The sequence below is a fragment of the Sminthopsis crassicaudata genome, chromosome 2, assembly GCF_048593235.1.
Source record: "Sminthopsis crassicaudata isolate SCR6 chromosome 2, ASM4859323v1, whole genome shotgun sequence".
Lineage (NCBI taxonomy): Eukaryota > Metazoa > Chordata > Mammalia > Dasyuromorphia > Dasyuridae > Sminthopsis > Sminthopsis crassicaudata.
Genome location: NC_133618.1, coordinates 353,896,204 through 353,917,248, shown reverse-complemented (window position 1 = coordinate 353,917,248; position 21,045 = coordinate 353,896,204). Strand labels below are relative to the sequence as shown.

The 21,045-nt window shown below is 35.5% G+C and overlaps 1 protein-coding gene across 2 annotated transcripts in view; it reads right to left on the bottom strand.

Annotated features, from left to right (window-relative positions):
• The window catches only part of JAG2 (jagged canonical Notch ligand 2), a 148,092-nt gene that overhangs the window by 76,009 nt on the left and 51,038 nt on the right, over window positions 1-21,045 (bottom strand). For both annotated transcript variants that reach the window (XM_074290817.1, XM_074290818.1), the window contains exon 3: window positions 7,995-8,049. In XM_074290817.1, coding sequence (XP_074146918.1) covers window positions 7,995-8,049 — 55 coding nt within the window. The remainder of the gene's footprint in view (window positions 1-7,994; window positions 8,050-21,045) is intronic.

Genomic DNA, 21,045 nt, shown 5'->3' with positions numbered 1-21,045 from the left:
AAATCTAATTTATTCAGAGACAAATTGAAATTGGAAATATGAAGATGAGAAGAAGAAAAAATATTTTTAAAGGGGAACAATAAATAATTGTGAATGTATGCATGCAAATGTGTGTGTATGTATATGTATATATATTTATCAGCTCACCCCCCAAATTTGAAAAGTTGTTAGAATTAATCTCTGCACATGTATTTGATCTTCTGTCTAATATAGCTCTTAAGAGGAAAAAGCATGTTCTTTCTATTTTTTTATTATATATATATATATATATATTTTATAATATTATCCCTTGTATTCATTTTTCCAAATTACCCCCCCTCCCTCTATTCCCTCCCCCCCGACGACAGGCAATACCATACATTTTACATGTGTTACAATATAGTCTAGGTACAATACATGTGTGTGAATATCATTTTCTTGTTGCACAATAAACATTAGAATCCGCAGGTACATGTAACCTGGGCAGACAGATATTAGTGCTAACAATTTACATTCCCCTCCCAGTGTTTCTTCTCTGGGTGTAGCTACCTCTGTCCATCATTGATCAACTGGAAGTGAGTTGGATCTTCTTTATGTTGAAGATTTCCACTTCCATCAGAATACATCCTCATACAGTATTGTTGTTGAAGTGTACAGTGATCTTCTGGTTCTGCTCATTTCACTCAGCATCAGTTGATTTAAGTCTCTCCAGGCCTCTCTATATTCCTCCTGCTGGTCATTTCTTACCGAGCAATAATATTCCATAACCTTCATATACCACAATTTACCCAACCATTCTCCAACTGATGGACATCCATTCATCTTCCAGTTTCTAGCTACAACAAATAGAGCTGCCACAAACATTTTGGCACATATATGTTTCTTTCCGCTCTTTAGTATTTCTTTGGGATATAATCCCAGTAGTAGCGCTGCTGGGTCAAAGGGTATGCACAGTTTGATAACTTTTTGGGCATAATTCCAGATTGCTCTCCAGAATGGCTGGATTCTTTCACAACTCCACCAGCAATGTATTAGTGTCCCAATTTCCCCACATCCCCTCCAACATTTGTCATTATTTGTTCCTGTCATCTTAGCCAATCTGACAGGTGTGTAGTGGTATCTCAGAGTGGTCTTAATTTGCATTTCTCTGATCAGTAGTGATTTGGAACACTCTTTCATGTGAGTGGATATAGTTTCAATTTCTTCCTCTGAGAATTGTCTGTTCATATCCTTTGACCATTTATCAATTGGAGAATGGTTCGGTTTCTTATAAATTATGGTCAGTTCTCTATATATTTTGGAAATGAGACCTTTGTCAGAACCTTTGTTTTTAAAAATATTTTCCCAATTTGTTACTTCCCTTCTAATCTTGTTTGCATTAGTATTATTTGTACAGAAACTTTTTAGTTTGATGTAATCAAAATCTTCTATTTTGTGATCAATAATGATCTCTAGTTCTCCTCTGGTCATAAATTCCTTCCTCCTCCACAAGTCTGAGAGGTAGATTATCCTCTGTTCCTCTAATCTATTTATTATCTCCCTCTTTATGCCTAAATCATGGACCCATTTTGATCTTATCTTGGTATATGGTGTTAAGTGTGGATCCATATCTAATTTCTGCCATACTAATTTCCAGTTTTCCCAACAGTTTTTTCCAAATAATGAATTTTTATCCCTAATGTTGGAATCTTTGGGTTTGTCAAAGATTAGATTGCTATAGATGTACCCTTTTTTGTCCTTTGTATCTAATCTGTTCCACTGATCGACTGGTCTATTTCTTAGCCAATACCAAATGGTTTTGGTGACTGCTGCTATATAATATAGCTTTAGATCAGGTACACTTAGACCACCTTCCTCTGAGTTTTTTTTCATTATGTTCTTTCTATTTTAGCTTCCTAGAGCCAAACATAGGATGTTGAACATGGTTAACTATTCAATATATGTTTGTTTTAAGACACAATGTACAAGTTAATGATCTAGATATTTTCTAAACAGATTACGTGACTGGTTGGCCTTTCATTTACTAGAACTGTGTATGTGTGTGCGCACACATGCGTATTTATGTAGCTCTAATCATTTTCTAAGATTTAGTTTCCTTCTCCTTCCTTGCACTATGCAGTTTTATTGATGTTGGAAATGTTCAGTCCAGATTACAAATTTAAGTAACTTAGAATTCTCATTTACTCAACCTAGTATATTAGACCCACTTGTACTTGAACAAAACTCACTCTTTATGCCATGACCAGATAACAGAGAAGTATACTCACCACTATATGCCCAATTCAGTATGCAGCATAAGCTGCACAGGACTTTGAGCTGCATAAAACTTGAGAGACTATCTAATTGAATGCTGTTGTTTTTCAGGGGAGGAGAAGGCCAAGAGTTATTGAATGATTTACCCAAAGTAATGAAGGTAGGAAATAGCAGAGCTGGAAGTCCTTTAAGAGACACAAGAGAAGGCTTGATGATAGGAAGGGGCAGCCCCAATTCTCCCACCTGTCAGTGATCCCCTTATGTAGACATATTCTAGGGTTTTTCCTAAATTTTTTCTAATATTTTTCATATTCCTAGCCTACTACCTCTGATGGGTGTGAGGAATTCTATGAATTTACTTTGAGTAAAGATAAGAAAATCTTTAATTTATTCTAAATGTACCTCTTTCTAGTTTTAAAAGAGAAAATCCTGTGTAAATATGGGCTGTAGAAATGACTGTATAAAACCAATTACTTCCTTTCTCTGGGTCTCATAGCTTCCCCATTTCTAATATAGCAACATTATATTGTAAAAAAATTATTTTAAATCTGGGGACAACAGAATCCCCTCTAAATTCTTCTTGTTCACTTCTCTTTGGCTTATTTTAGATTAAAAGTTCTCAACTCAGTCAAAATCATTCTAAAACTTTATTTAGGAAAATTCCTAATATTTAGGTAGATATTAGATATAAATGTAGTCAGAGAACCTATTTCTTGTTAACTCTTGGGCTCTTTATGATGAGACAAAACTAGATTTATCAGAAATCTTTGAATAATAAAACAGCAGATGACATTATATAGTTTCTATAGATAAACAGGCATAGAAGGTGGGGGATGAGACAAAAGCTAGGTAAAGAGCTGACCTTGGGATGCCTGTAGAGCCAGTGACTCCCTTTAATATTTCCCTTCTCTGACAGTTCAGGACTTCCTTTTCTCCTCAAAGTATGCTTAAGTGCCATGCTTGCTTCAATCTCTTTAAATTCCATTTCTTATGATTTCTTCTTGTTGATGAAATAGCTTCTTCCTTTTATACAAATTGTTTAAGGTATGGCCCAGTCTATAATATTTTAATTTTTTTCCCAAGAGACACATCAACGATGTTCACCCTGTTCTGATTGTCTGATTCACTCAAAAAATGTTTTTACCAAAACTTATTTCTTCTAGAAGACAAGGAAGCTGTCAAATAGCCACTAACAGGCTGGTTTCTTCTGTAAAATAAGGCTGACTAAGGTTCCTTTCTTTTCTGTCATTTCTATGTCAGGCTGAGAATGGAAAAATCTTGGTTCTGGACAACTTTGAACAACTTATTTGATCTTAGTTTAGACTAATGACTTCTGAAGTTCCTTTTAGTTCAAAGAATGCTTCTAGTCCCTGGGGTTTAAAAGGTTAAGACAAATTTTATCCCTTCTCTGTCAGTCATGAAATTATAGATTCTGATTAATATTGTATCTAAAGCAGATCTTTATTGGCAATTTACCGTCTTATAGAAAAATAAGCCATTCAAACAGCAATGAAATCTAGATTCCTTCCTCTCCTAACCCCACACCAAAAGAAAAGGGTTACAGAATTTTATCACCAAAGGCTTGTTGGGGGGCAAATGAATTTAAGTACTTTACTTCAAACTGAAAAATCTCCACATAACACATCCAATCTAAACATTTAGTGTTTATTAATGGAATCTTTAGAATCTACTCCTATCCACACCTGAGCAAGAATTCTCTCAAGTAAAATGGTTTATGCAACCTCCACTTAAGCCACCCTTCCAGGCAACTAGGTGCTAAGAAATTCTTACTTATTTAAAAATTATGTATCTTTATGTAACTTCCAAGTACTGCTTTTCCATCAATTGGTCTGCTCAAATATTTCTAATCAGATATTGTGTTTATAAATATAAGAGATATTTAACAGAGAGCAATGCAACCTTCAAAACTCAGGGAGCACCCTTTAGCTTCCAGCCAACTCTATTATCTATATTATCTATACTCTCTATTATCTATAGAGAAGTTATTGGAAGTTCTATAAGTGCTCAAAGTTTCATTTCAAGTTAATACATCTAGTTAACATCAACTTATATAAATGAATATGTAACCAGCTCTCTTTTACTTGCATTCTCCCTAGGTTTGCAAGTAAATACATTAATGTTGGAAGACTGATGACCATGGTCTTCAGAGGTATAGTTTTTAAAATATTTATCTTTGAAACAGATAATTTATTTATAATTTTCTAAGAATCTGTCATCATTAACTTCTCCATGTTTCTTCTATGTAGCTCTTACTGATTGGTTTTTCTGAAATATGAAAATCTTGAATGTTGTGATAGTTAAAAAGGGGGACTGGCATACTAAGTAACATATCCTTGTATTATTCATTCCCATTTCTGCATATTCAACTTGAGAACAAAGTAACCCTCCATTTAGTTTAATATTTCAAGATGTCATGTTGATTTCTGTATATACATATGTAATACATCAAAAGACCTATAACTATTTGTTACCTCCCAGGAAAATGGGTTTTTAATTTATCATCTGTCTAATTTTTTTTTAAATTTTATTTCCTCATCTTTAAGAAAATGGGCTTGACCTATCACCCTAAGATCTTTAATATTGCATAGATACCCTTCCATTTCTAATGTTCTGTGACTTTCTGATCCCTGATATCTGTGATCTTGTTTTATTTATGAAGGGATGAGTATTCCAATAAATAAGCTGGTTTTCTGACCATGTATTAAATGCATTCTGTCTATTCACTCTGTAAATTAAAATTAGAGATGTTCATTTCTTGGATTTTATAATGCCATACTTTGATTTGACAACATGGTACAACAAACTTAAAAACACTGTGGTGGAAAGAAAGGACAGTTAGTTACACTTTCTTTAAGTACATTTTCCTAATGAGGAAATTCCCTCTATAATACAAATAGGCAGTGGCTCTATAGTTTCTAGTTTTAAAAAATTTCCTGAAGAAGTAATAGGTTAAATGATTTGCCTTTACAAAACTAGTCTCTAACTTTAATCTAAGTCTTTGTGACACTAAGGTCCACCCTCCATGTACTCTGACTTGAAGACACTGGTGTCCCAGCTATTCCATAAACAAGACATACTCCATTCCATCTCTCAGCTCCAGACATTTTCTCTAGCTGTTTATCATGTTTGAAATCCCTTCCTCTTCCACTACAATTACTAAGAAACTTTATTTTCATTAAGTCCCAGCTAAAATCTCATCTTCAACAGGAAGACTTTCCTAACCTCACTTAATTCTAGTGCCTTCCCCCTGTTAATTATTTCCTATTTATCTGACATACAGCTTTGTTCATATACATCTGCATATTGTCTCCTCCATTAAATTGTAACTTCCTTGAGGGAAAGGATTGTGTTCTGGCTCTTTTTGTACCACAAATCTTAGCCCAGTGCTTGGCACATAGTAGACATTTATAATAAATGTTTACTGTTGGTTGTGGGTAACATCTGCTAAAAACACTACACTTAATAATCTTCACCTTTGCCCAGGAAGGGGTAGCTTGATATTTTGCACAAGTTTGAAAAGCAATGTTACATACAATATAGTTGGTGACAGGAAAGAAGACTGCAACAAAGAAAAAGACTTTGGATAGTTATTTCCCTGTGTCTCTGAATGGGAATTCAACACATTGAGTAGACAGAGGGGCATGTTATTGCTCCTCTAAGACAAGCAGATTACAGGAGATAGAGTCCATTTAGCTACGAAGTAATCTACAGAGGGGCTCTGGCTTTCTCGATCACGTTTCAGCCTTAAAATTTAATATACTTAAAAATAAATAAATAAATAAATAAAACTTAATATACTCAATTCAAGATCTAATGATAAATAGCTGAAAAATCATAAAATATCAGAACTGGAAGGAACCTTAAAAAGATCATCTAATTCAACCCTTATATTTTACATATGAGTAAACTGAGACCCAGAGAGAGAAGGAAAATATTGCTAGATCAAATAGTGAACTAAGATTGGAATACAGACCTAAAGACTTAGCTCTAGTGTTTATGACTTCCTAATTGCTATTATGATTACCAACTTCCCTTCTCCTACTAGATCAGGACGAAAGATACAGTGGAACTCAATAAAGACACATGGACTGATTTTTAAACTAGATATTATACACATATGTGAGAATGTATGTTATATATGCATTTGTGTATAATATTTAAATGTATTTATACACAAAATATAGTTTATTAATATATATAAACACAAATCATGTATACATATATATCTTATTTATGAATATATATGAAGATATATATACACACACACATATACTATATGTATATATCTTCCTATCTCTACTATGTCATACTGTATTCTAATCCTGATATATTTCTCTAATTAATGATCACTACTTGTTTGTGTTTTTCCATAACACTTTCAATTTCCAAAGTACGTTTCATTGATATAATGTGGTATTGTGGACAGAGTTAACCTTGAAGCCATTGAAAAGATCTGGGTTTGAGTCATGCATGATACATATTGGCTTATATGATCCTAGACAAATCACTTCAATATTCTGGGCAACTCTAAATATTAAGAAAAGAACCACATTGCATATAGGAGGGAGTTTCCTTGCCTGTGAGATCTACATAACAAAGAAATCCTAGATCCAGTTCTTGGCCCTTTTACTTATTATTTTTAGATCCATAATCCCCAGAGAAGAAGTAGTATTAATTCCATTTTACAGGTGTGAGAACACTAACCAAAAAATAGAAAAAGTAATATTACTATCACCTCACATTTATATAGCACTTCAAAGTCTGCATTTTCTTCCCAACAATCTTGTGGCATAAATAATAAAAGTATTATTACTTTGGGGGCAGCTAAGTGGCGCAGTGGATAGAGCACCAGCCTTGATGTCTAGAGCACTTGAGTTCAAATCTAGCCTCAGATACTTAACACTTTCTAGTTGTATGACCCTGGACAAGTCAATTAACCCCAATTCTCTCAGTCAAAAAAGTATTATTATTTTTAAAATAATTACTTCAAAAATATTTATGATATATTTTATTAACTTTAAAAAAATAAAGCAAATTCAAAAAGAAATTTTCATTTCCCCAACTTCCCCCCTCACAAAAGTCTAGGCCTGACAGAGCTCTCAAAAGCAACAGGAGAGATTGATTGAAAATCATCCCCTAATGCCTTAGGCATTAAGCTCACCCTAGTAGTTTTGTCATTGGTTGCATTACTACACATAGACATTTTCCTAGAATGTGCCCCAGGTAAAGAACTTTATTTCTTAGAACTAGCAAGAAATCAAACCGTTTTCTATAAAAGTTCCTTTTGGTCTTTGTGCCAACAGTAAGGCAACTTAACTTTCTCCAATTACATACTGTGATTTTATCAGATGGACTGGAGGAAGTTAATTAATCATGTGTCTTCTTACCAATTTCCCTCATCATATTCTATACTATATTTCCAAAGAATATTTTAACGATAGGAAATTCTTGAGTCCTCATGTTCCCCACCATAACCTTGGTCTACACAAGACAGCCTTCAACAACTTTATGTCTTGTAGCCTTTGACTCTACTGAGCTGCTGGAAGATAGTAGGCAATCTACTTTCCATCTATCTTAGGAAAAAGAGAACCAAAGTAATCTTTCACTCCATTACTCTCTGAAGACCAAACTCACTTCCTTCCCAAATTCTAATTTCAGAACTCAATTCTGTCTCCCTATTCACATCCCCCAAGTTTACAAATCACCCTATCAAGAGAATCTCCTTCTGGGGATATACTCACCATTTTGAGTGCCATTATCCCAGTCCCAGGCCTCCACTATCAGGGTGAATGATCGCTAGAAACAAAGAGAGAGAACTAGTTAAATGACACTAGTTTAATTTCAATTACATTCTGTTCAAACAGCTGATTTCTGACCATGTGTAGTGATCAACTAGGAATGTGGAGATTTCTTTAATATATGAAAAAGTGCTCTGGATTTGGATACAAGATTGTTGCATTAGAATCCTAAGTCCTGTATGACCTAGCACAAATCATTCTCTCTCTCTGAGTCTTAATTTCCTTTCCTGTAAAATGGGAATACTTGTACTACTTATCTCATAAGATTGGGAAGAAAATACTTTTGAAACCTTACAATTGAATCATGTACAATTTACATAATTATTATTTTACATTATTATTATTATTATGAGTTTTTATTCTGAGAACTAGGAAGAGAAAAAGATTCTCTAGGAAGAGAATCTAGGAAGAGAAAAAGACAAATATAATACAAGACCTAGTGTGGAAAAAAGACATGAGAAAATGCTCTTGGGATTCAGTGATTGCTTGTAACTATGGAGGGGAATAATCAGAGAAGTCTTCATGGAGAGGATAGCTTCTGAGATATACTTTGGAAGGTGGCAAGGATTTTGACAAATAGGGAATGGAGCAATTTCAGGCAGAGTAAATGCTATTTACAAGGGTATGAAACCAGAAGGCAACAGGAGGATGCAACAGTGTCAAGCAATCCAGTTTGGCTGAGCCAGAATGTAATAGGAGATACAGTCAGTGATGCAAGGTAAAATTGTGGATGGCATCAAATGCCAGGATCCTGTAGAGAGAAAGGAGCCACTGAAGAGTTCTAAGTAGAGGACTGAAATGGTCAATTCCCCTTCGATAGGTCAAAGTCTTACAAAATGCTTTCCTTATAAGAGTTCTGGTATTACTATCAATTTTATAGTTGAGGAAACTATTTGAGAGGTTAAAGGAGTTGACAATTGTCACACAACTACTACATATGGAATCTTGGAATGGAATTCAGCTCTTCTAACTTTTAACAATTATACTGTATTATATACAATAAAGATGCACTATTCTCTCCTGGTTCCACTATTACTAGATGATTCAATCCCCTTCCCTGGATCTTTAGTCCATGATTACCTACAACATTGGGTATATCTTCTGGGACTTTATTTTGGGTCCTCTTCTCTGATGATCTCATGAGCTCCCCTGGATTCAATCCTCATTTCTATGCTGATGATTCTGAGATCTACTGATCCATCCATCTCTAACTTCTCCTGACCTCCAATATCACATTTCTAACTGTTTAATAGATATTTCAAACTCGATATTTGGTACCAATTTTAAAAACTCAACATTTGCAAAATTGAATTCATTATTCTTCCCCCACATAAATCTTCTCTTTTCAATTTCCTTATCCTGGAGAGCACTAGCATCTTCTCAGTTTGTCCAGATTCACATCGGGGTCATCCCTGATTCCCTATCCCCTCTCCTCTCCATATCTGATCTGTTGACAAGAAATTTCATTTCTTTATGATCTCTCTCATATATGTATGTCCCTTTTCTCCTCTAATACTGCTACTACCCTAATGTAACTCTTCATTGCCGCATCCTGAGACTATCTCCCCTACTCTGATTCATCCTATGCTCAGCTGCCAAATTAATCTTCCTAATATGACATGTCACTTGCCTAATTCAACAAACTCTACTGGCTCCTTATTTTCTCCAACTGGTACTTAAAGTCCTTCACAACTTGGCCTTTTCCTACTTTGCCAGTATCCTTACTTCTCTCACCACATCATCTGATAAACTGGTGTCTCTGCTGTTCCTCAAATACTAAATATACTTTAGCCCTTCCTATCTCTCTGTCCCCATTTTACATTGTTTCCTCCTCCTGCTCTATTATCTATTATTACTGGCCTTTTCATTCTTCCTCAAACTTGATACCACCCAGCCCACTTCCATGCCTTTCCTTCAACTATCTGCTATGTCTGGTATTGATTCTTTCTTCACCTCGACCTTATAGAATAGTTCTTCTTTTAAGGTGGAATTTAAATATCAAGAATTTTTCTGCCTCTTCATTTCATTTCCTCAAATGTTTTTTTTTGCCACTACCACATCCACCACCCCTGTATTACATGAAAAGATAAGGTTTTTTTGTTTTGTTTTGTTTTGTTTTGTTTTGTTTGTTTTGTTTTGTTTTTGCTTTCTACGGGTACAAGTGAGAGAGTACAAGGCAGTATGAGAAGAAGAGCAATAGCAATTGAGAGAATCAAGAATTGCCTCTCATAAAAGATGATACTTTAGTTTCACCTCTTGGCAAATGGCTTCTTTTTTTCAGCGAAAAGAAAGATTCTTAGTGGAGAGAGTAGGGTTTGAGGAGGGATGAAAAGGTCCAGAAAAATCACTTCAGTGGGTGGGATTGTGAGTGAATTAGTGAGCTGTAAAAGGGGACTTTTGGTGACTTGGTTTCCTGATCACAAAAAATACAAAAAGGTACATCCACATGGCTGGGCCTTCAGATGTGATATTTCCATAAAAGAGGAAGGTAAAGATAAAACATCTGCCCAACTAATCTTTTTTTTTTTTTTTTTAATTTTAATATCCTTTCTATGCTATGGCTAAGTAAACTTTAAACAACTACAAGTGCTTCATTTTATTCCAACATTGAACCTGAACATATTTCAGATTGAATCATGTTCACTCTTCACATGTGGCAATCAGTAATTGGGATAGGATGGTTTTATGGTTTCCAATGTGTCTGATGGATACTATAAATACATAGGATCAAATGGCTAGATATAAAAAACTATGGCACCCTGTGGCAAGGGCTCTTATGGTTAACTATGGAGAATTCTCTCAATCAATGTTCCCATTGATCAGGGATTAGCTCAGCAGATTTTGTTAAGCAAGGCTGTCAGAGAGGGTAGATAAAAGTATCGTATCTAGTATTCCTTAACTGATGTTGACCATTCTGAAGAAGTTAAATTAAACTTCTATTGATCTACTGAACACAAATTTGTCTAGCACGTTCATAGACTAGAATGTGTTTTCAGCATTTAGGGATTATACAATAAAAACTGAGGTGGGGGGAGGGAGGAGAGCTAATGGGACTGGTAAAAGAAACAAAGGGAGCTCTGCTGATGATTTCTGTTGACCAATAAGCTTAAAGATAAGAACTGGCATCAACAGGAAGAACAAGCTCCAACTAAAAGGCATTGAACTGATCCCTGAGGCAGAAGAAAGAAGAATGAGAACATAAGTGAGGAAGAGACTTGTAAATACATTATCAGAAAGACCCTGGCATATCCGTTAGCTAATCCTTGATGAAGAGGAATTTCCTTTCTGGAGGGAGCAGTGAACAGTTTTCACACAAGGAATTGGGGAAACTGTAAGAGAAATTAAAATAGTCACCTGAGAAATCACTGGACAATGGCCAATAGGAGAGTAATCTAGTAGAATCAACAGCAGATCTCTGCACTTGAGTTCCACAGGTTTGGGGAGCTCTCAAAGGACTTAATATTGTAAGGTCAATTGAAAGAATAGTCTTCACATGAAGATTATCCTTTGTCCTGTTTTAAGAGGCTCTGGCATACCTAATCCCATAAAAACAAATTAAGATTTCAACCCATTCCTCAGTAGAGAACTATAGTAAATGACATACTGAACCTGTGTGGTCTCCATATGGCTTACCACACACCTTTCCTGCTCTCTGGTCAAACCCTGCTTAAATGGTTTTTTTTTGGGGGAAAAAAAGGTCCTTCTGATAACGTCTAAGTAGGTAACTTTGTTGTTTGTTTTTAAGTTGTGTCCAACTTTTCATGACACCATTTAGGGTTTTCTTGGCAAAGATACTTGAATGGTTTGCCAGTGTTATATGCCTGTGAAAACTGGGCAGTATACTAGTGCCATGCCAGGAAACAGAACTGTTTATATTTGAATTACTTATGAAGATTCTGAAGATTACCTAGCAGGATAAGGTACCAAACAATGAGGTCCTTTTTTGAACAAAACTGCCAGGCATTCAAACTCTATTATAGAATACAACTCCAGAGTGGTGCCATGTTGTTTGAATGCCAAATATACTCTTACTTAAAACACTATCTTAGGGAGAATTCGCACAAGGCAAGCACTCACATAGTGATCAGAAGAGGCAACACAATGACACCTTCAAGGTCTCCTTGAAGAAATTTGGAACTGATTGTGTGACACGGGAGACACTGGAACAGGACTACCCAGAATGGTGTGCCCTCTTAAGAGAAGATGCTGTGCTCTATGAGCAAAGCAGAATTGAAGTAATTCAAAAAAATGTAAGATGTGCAAACTTAAGAGAATCCTGCCCAAATGTCCATATGGGCTATTCATAACCAATTTGTAGTACAGCAGTCTGAACTCATATTAGTCTAATCAGCCACAGTTGAATACCTTGTACCTTGATTTTAACATAATGATATAATTTTGGTCCTCTTTGACAGGACAATTAATCCTTCATCCAATAAAAATCTAATAACTTATATTTATGGTAAATTAACAAATATATAAAGCCAAATTCCCCCAATGGAGAAGTGATATCAATAATAAGAGAAATGGACATCAAAATCACTCGGAGGTTTAAACTGGCAAAGATAATAAAAGATGGGAATAGTAAAAGTTATAAAGTTTGGTAGAAACACCACTTGCATTAGTCTAAAGATTCTAGAAAACAATTTTGAACTATATCCCAAAAGTCACTAAAATAAACCCTCTTTAATACACAGAAGTCTAAGCTAGAAGGTAAAGGAGCCATTTAGATAAAAAATACATGTATACAGCAGCTATTTTTATTGAAGAAAACAAAAAAAAGCAAACAAAATGGGAAATTGCTGAGCAAATATGCTATTTTAATGTAATGAAATACTATTACAACATAAAAATGGTATGGATGCATAACAATCTAAAAAGACTTGTTTTGAAATGATGCAAAATAACATGAATAGAACCTGGATAACAATTTATACAATGACTACAACAAGAAGACTTCAAAATTCTGATTAATGTAATGATCAATCATCATTCTGGAAGTCTGATGATGAAACATGCTTCCACTTCTTGGTAGGAATGATATAAATATGTTTTTGATTGCCTATACTAATCTGTTACAAAAGATGCCTTTTGAGGGTGAGAAGAACATGTAGAGAGTTACTGGAGAAAGGAAAGGCTAGTAAGATTGATGCAAAAATAAAGCCATTAAAGGAAAGAACATTAATGAAATATTTACAACACATCCAAACACAAACAGAAGGAAGTTCAGAAAAGGATATAAGAAAAGCAGAGCAGTTTTGGTACCATCATGTTCTATTTAATACCTACTTTTAAAATAGATCAAGGAAAAGATATGAACAAAGGTCTTTGTTATTGAGTCATTTTAGTCATGTCTGTCTCTGTGTGAGCCCACTGGAGATTTTCTTGGCAAAGGTAAGTGGTTTGATATTTCCTTCTCTAGCTCATTTTACCAAGGTAAACAGGATTAAATGACTTGCCCAGGGTCACATTTGGGAGGAAGATTCAGTGCCTACAAAATGAAAATGGGAGGTAAAATCTGGAGGAAAGGAGACCACTAATACGAGACTATTACAGACTTCCAGTTAAAGTGGCATAGGATAGTAATTACAAGTGCTAGGTTTCCACAAGCATTCTAGGGAAATTCTAGAAGTGTATCTGAAGGTACAATGGTAAAGAAAACTAAGAAGGAAATTGCTTATAGAGTTCAGGGCACTGCAAGAATTTTGCCAAAAGCCTATGGAGTCTCTGAAGAGAGACAAAAGTAGGAGAGCTAGAAGCCACAGCAATCAGAGTCAATGCCAGCTATAATAGGAAATAAGGTCAGTATAGATCCAAGAAGAGCAGTATCCACGAAATCTATCCTGGAGACACAGGAGAGGCCAGCAGCTCAACAGCCAAGTAGCTCATATTAGAAACACAGTAAGACACAAGAGTTGCTTGGGCAACAAGATGCCAGGAGTCTGGCAAGAAGCTACTAAGAGCAAAATTAACACCAAATTGAGGACTGTCAGATATATAGCTAATTCTTGCTTTTGGAATTGTGCAAAGACAAAGAGAAAAGAAAGGAAAAAATGAGGTCAAAATATAAGGTGGCCAGCAAAAGACTGAGCCACAAACTCAGAATTCCAGAAGAAAATGGGTCCAAGTCTTAGTCATCACATCTATGATAGCAAAGGCAGTGGCATTCCATTATATCACATAGGGCCTAAGATAATATCTGAGAATATGCAAAGAGCATAGTCATATCCAAGCACAAAGTTCTAATCCTGAAACTGGTGATAATAGAACAAAATTAAGAAAACAGCAAATACAATAAATACTATAAATTGAGAAAAATCCAAATGGTAAACCCAAAAGAAGAAAGTAATTTCACAACAAATTCAAGTAAAATCCTGAGAAACAAAGGACTTGGTCACAAGTTAACAGAAAATGTCTGGGAGAAATGAAACCAAATATTAAAAGAAAAAAATGAAATAAAAGTGCTTGAGCAGAAAAAAGAGTGTAACAATAAATACCTTAAAAGAGAAAGTTGAAAGCCTTAGAAAAGTAGCAGATACCTTGAAAACTATTCTTCAACAGTTTTCTATGACTACACCCCTGTTGGATACTCCTTCGTTTCCTTTCCCCTTCTCTTCCCCCTCCTGTTGCTTTTCAGTTTCCTTTTGTTTGCTGATTTTCCACATTAGATTGTAAGTTCCTTAAGGGTGGAAACTGTCTTTTTTTTTTATCTCTCCAGTGTTTTGCATATGACTGGCATATAGTAGGCATTTAACAAGTGTTTAATGAATTAAGCTGGGGGGAAAAACAACAACATAATGGAGTAATCCAAATTCAGTAATATCATGAGACAGGAAATATCATGACAAAGTAAAGAGATTTTTTTTTTTTTTAAAAGAGAAAATATTTTTAAAAACTGACCTGGAAAATAGATCAGAGATAAGATTTAAGAAATTCAGATTTCTAAAATGAATATGAAGTTGGACAGACTTTGAGAAACAGTTGAGAATACAAAGCGAAGAATGCTCTGACCAATGAGGTCATGAAAGAATTGGGCATGATAGAACAACAGACTTCCCCCAAAAATGAGTAAATGTAAAACCTGGACACTGTATTTACAGAAATCAAAACAAAAGTAGAAAAAAATTCACTGGTTACCTCCTGTAGAAACCCCAAAATGAAAATATCTAGAAATGTCAATGCAGAGCTTTGATCAGAAGAATACAAAATTGAAGTAAAATTAAAGTACTACTTGAAGTAAGTAGTTAGAATGAAAGAGTTCAAATAACAAGGAACCCCATTCAAGATCACACAAGACCAGGCTCATGAATATAAAGGAGAGAAAATACTGGAATATGATTATCCAAAAGCAAAATATAAAGGTATATACAAACAAAAACAACTTACCTGCAAAGCTGAGTACATTCTAACAGGGACAGAAACTGGGCTTTAACAGAATCGAGAACTTTCAAGTATTCCTAATGAAAAGACCTAAGTTGAGTGGAACTTTTGGAATTGCAAACATCAGAGAAACCCAGAAAGGTAAATGTATTTGGGCAATAAGGAAGGAATTAATGATAAAAATCATTAATGAAGAGATAAACAAGTGTCTTCAAAATCTCACCATGTTCTAGTATCATGGAGGAAATAAAGAAAGACTAAGAATTGGGAGTTGGCTTGGCTCCATATTTTTTGTTTTTAAGAGCAAAAAAAAGGGGGGGATAAACTAAAGATTAAATGTGGCTATTTTTCATAACTAAAATAGCATTTTACTCCTGCTTCATCTTTACTTTATTCTTGACGATTCTTCTCATAATTTAAACAGGGTCAAGAAGAATATATAAACATGGAAGGAAAAAATAAACAAGACATAAAGACAAACAAGACATAAATTAGATAACTTGAAGATAATCTCAAAAGGAAGGAACTAGTACTAAGGGAAACTGAGAAAATCCTCTTATAGAAGTTAGGGTTTTAGCTGAGACTTCAAGGAAACCAGAGAAGCCAAGAAGTAGAGTAAAAGAAGGAGAGAGTATTCTAAGCACAAAGGTCAGATACAAAGCAGAGGAATAAATAGATCATTCCTTAATATGTTGGTAGTATTTATTTTAAACTAAGAGTTTGTATTATCTATAATGGAAAAATGCTAAAAACCATTCCAATAAGATCAGGGGGAAAGCAGAGTTGCATATTATCATGATGTATTATTTACTATGGTCCTAGAAAGGAGAACAATAAGAATAAGATAAGAAAAAAGTTACGGGAACAGGTGAGCAACAAAATTATCATTTTCTGGCAGACTTTACCAAAGAACCCTAGAGATTCAAATAAAAAAATTAAGAGTCACAATTAACTTCAGCAAAATAACATATGAAAATGTAAACCCCCCAAAATCATTTTTTCCATCTCTGAGACAGAAAAAAAATTCCATTCAAAATAACCATAGAATATATAAAATATCCAATAATCCAATTATAAAGATCATGTAGCTAAAAACCATATTAATACAAATGCAGACAGCTGTCATATCTTAAAGGATAAAGGTGTTGGAGAGGTATGAGTCTGCAGAGGGAAAAGCAAAGGAAAGTTACTATTAACACAAAAGTTCAACAAGAAAGGTTTCATGAGGCGTGTTTGTGGTAACATAGATGGAGGTTCTCATGTAGTCGAGTGGAGCTACAAACTAGAGCATATGAAGGAAAGTAAAAATTAATGAAAAAGTCATATTGTAAAGGATCCTCAATGCCAGGCAAAGGAAACTGAACACACTCTATTGGAAACAGGAAGCCATGGAATATTTTGTGAATAGGAGAAACATGGTCAGAGAAATTTTTAGAAGGAATACAAACAGAATCAGGAAGATTTGTGAGGAGGTTGATACAACTATCCAGACAACTGGTAAAGAGGATCTTGAACTAGAGTGACAGCAATGAGAATAAAGAAAAGATAGGTAAGAGAGAATTCAAGGAACATAAGTGAACGCTACTGACAATAAAATTTAGAGAACAACAGGCTTGAGATAATGAAGCGCCTCAGAATTTGAGCTAATAGCTCAAAATGTGCTTGGAAGTCTAGTCAGGACTAGAATAGAAATTGAAATGTCATCTGCATAAGACAGATGATTAAAATAATGGGAGTGAATGAAAATGCTAAGGAAGAGAATATTGATAGAAAAAGAAAAGAAAGAGCTATATATCAGGACAAATCTCTAGGGAATACTCTGTTTACAGGTTAGAAAGTCACAAATGCCTACAAAGGAAACACTCATGGTTCTCCAACCTCTGGAACACTTCCTTCTCTAAATTCTAATAGGAAGATATAGTCGCTATCAAAGAGTAAGAAAAGGAGATAGACAAGACTTTGGAATTAGAATCACAAATTAAACATTTTCAAGATGAGGAAACAAAAGCTCAGAGAAGAAATAGGGATATATTCAAGAGCCCTAGAGACAGCAATTCCTCCACCCTATGGATTGTTGCCAGTTTCTCTCTCTGTTCATGCTTCCAGATATGAATCCTCTTTTCAAAGACCAAGAAGATGGTGAAAGAGATCACTTCAGGATTAGGGCAGGACAGATTTTTCCAGGGCTGAAAAAAATCTGGGGAATGAGCATCTGGGATTCCATTGTCCCAAAGCTCTTTTTGTCCTCAGTGCTTGCCCAACCTTTCTGCACGTCAGGAAACTGAGAACAATAGTTTACTAACTTCAAGGATGGCAAAGTGTGTGGTTTAGGGATAGTACTGAACAAAATGGTGCAGTGCAACAACTACCCTTGCACTGGATTTGACTTAGGAGTCCAAGCCTTGACATATGTGTGAAAATCACTTAAGTTTTCTGATTTTGATTCTAAGTAATGTTATGCCATAGTTCTCTTTTATTGTCCTGATTCAGTTTCCCTAATTATACTGACCCAGTCTTGCTTCAGTTTCCCTAAGTGTTCTGCAAAACCACCCCTCCCTCTTAATCAGAATATTTGATAAGAAAAAAAAGATCTTATGTTTTAAAATATCAGAATGCCTCTCCCCCTCCCAAGCTATCAGAATATCAGATACCATCTTATCAAGATGCCTCTCCCTATGTCTGGGGTACCTCCTCCTATTATGTCAGCCCATCTCCGGTGCTCACCCCACACTATCAGAGTCCCGATCCCACTCTCAGCTCCCTGACTGCACTTACCTCAGTCTCCCCCCTTAGTCTGAGCCATGTGTATATATGTCAGTGAGAACTCACATTGTTGGCTAAATTCTTGGAGACTACAGTCTCATTCAGACCTGGATCCATTTGGTCCCAGTAAATCTCTCTCTTTCAAATAAAATATTAAATACTCTCTAATCTCTATCTTGCCTCAGTTTCTCCAGCATTACAGTAATAACTAAGGAGGTTGATCCTCTAAAATATCCCTTACAAATAAAGACCTAGGATTCTCTAGCTCTATTTCCTCCTCTGTAAAATTAGAATAATCATACTCATCCTAATACTTGACAGGGTTGCTGTACTGCAGAAAGGTGAATTATTATTATTTTATTATTATTACTATAATTATTGTTCAAGGTCTAATAAAAATTCAGAAACTATGTCAAGTAATAGGGCAACTATCAGTAAGATTTGATACACAGCCTAATTCTTCACAAAGGTACAAAAACATGCACCCTAGCCTGGGTGGCCAAGCCAAGATGGATAGCCAAAAGAGGTAAGGGTTTTGGTAGTGAACACGTGGGTCTTCTGACCAGGTGTTCACTCGGGAACCAACAAGTCAGGGCATCAGTTAGGGCATTATGTGAGTAGGTATAATAAAGGCTTTTAAGATTACACGTGGCTGTTCTTGAGTGCGCTGCCGGTTATTAAGCTATAGATTCAAGAGATTGTGGCCAGAGACCTTTGAAGGCCTCAGAGGAGGCGAGCCGGGTAGAGTTCACACTGCAAAGGACAGTGGTCAAAGGTACTTATTATACCTACTCACATAATGCCCTAACTGATGCCCTGACTTGTTGGTTCTCGAGTGAACATCTGGTCAGAAGACCCACGTGTTCACTACCAAAACCCTTACCTCTTTTGGCTACCCAACATACCCCAAAGCCAATGTAAGTAGGGCCTAGGGCTGGATAGCTATTCCTTGCAGTACAATAGAACCAGGAAATAAGTTTAAAGCACAGGTAGAGAAACCTCCAGATAGGCCCTGGAGTGGGAAGTCAATCTGGGCCAGCTAAGACCAAAATCAGGCATGGTCAGATAAGTAGGTCACAAAACAAATAGGAACTTATATATATAGGGTCCAGGATCTGAGATAAAAGGGTAGGAAAGAAATAATTTGAAGCTGCCACCAAAGTGACTCCAATCAGAGGTCAGGAGAAGGAGCTGTGCCAGCTCTAGCAGGAGACACCGCGATCTGTAGCTGGAATAAGTTGTTTTAACAGAACTTCAGAACAAGTGAGCTTAAAAAGGGGCAAACATTTATTAAGTCATACTGTTTCATAAACTTACTATGGGCTAAGGAGCGAATATCCTAGGCTAATAGGAGGCATCCTGGCTCATGAGGAATTACTCCTCAACACTTGGATACCCGAAAGGGGGATGGAAAAACCAGTACCTATCAGTTCTTGATACCCAAAACTACATTACCTGGCATAGTAGATTAAAAGCTCTGGTTTTGGAAGTCAGAAAGACCTGAGTCCTTCAGACACTTACCAGCTGTGTGACTCTGGGCAACAAAATGTGTTTCAGCCTCAATTTCCCTCATTTGTAGAAATGGGTATAATTTTAGGACCTATATCGACATCAAATGTGGTTCTCTCTCTCTCTAAGGAATTAAGCTTTTGTTTTGTTGAAGCAATTAGAGTCACATAGCTAGAGAGTGCTAAGTGTCTGAGTCAAGATTTGAACTCAGGTCCTCTTGACTTCAGGGCTGGTGCTCTATCCATTGCAGCACCTAGCTGCCCCAGGAATTCAGTTCTTGAGACTTTTCTCTCCTTTTTTGATTCCTGCCCTTACATAGGATAAGATGTCAAGATTGATTTTCCCTTCTCTTCAAATTTTATAGCTCACTCCTCCAATTCTATCCATGTGACACCCATGAAATTCTGAAATTCATCTCACCATAGTTACTTATATTTTGGGTCTCCTTTTTTACCTTTTCCTTACAGCAAGTTCTAACTTCTTCACTTCTAATACTTGCTCAGGCCAACTTTTTCCCTTTTCAACCCCAATTCTGGAGTTTAGTTCACTCCACACTCTCGTGTAGCTTTTTATACACTGACTTACACTGACAAAGTCCTTGAATAATTCCAGTGCAGGATTATTATGACATACCTCTTTCTATAATCTTACTTATATGCTGCTGAACAGAGTTGGGATATGGTAGAAAGAGTAGCGATTCTGAACTCAAAGTATGTAGATTCATATACTATCTCTACTCAAACTCCAGTGACTTCCTATTGCTACCAGAATTGCCTCAATCTGCCTTTCCAGCATCATTATATTACTTCTCTTTCAATATTCAAAAGTCAAATCAAATTGACCTATTTGCTGCTCCTCCTACATGACATTTTAATTTCCTACCTCTATAACTTTGTCGAAAATGAACTCTTTCTTCATCTACTTCAAGACTTGGCTCAAGTACTTCATTAAACTTGTTTGGATCCTGACAATATCCACTTAGCAATTCAATGACTAAGTAATCCTAGAGTCACAGAAGAAATACTTCTCACCTAAAGTTAGGGTGAATCCCATTTTAAGAAAATTCAATACACAGATATTTGATATAGTAATGGTAGGAATTATTTGAAGAGAGCTAAAATAAACTATATTTCCAAGGAAAGCAAGCAATAAATATTTCCTAATTGCTAAGGAGGTGGGGATACAAGCCTCCTTTTCATTAATGTTCTGAATAAATATTCTTATGTTTAAATATTAACTAGAAACTGTATTTGCTTTGCAGGCAAACTGACTTAAATATCTTAGGAATGTGTTAAATTAAGATTTTTCCAGATTTATCTACATGTAAATAAAACATAAGCCA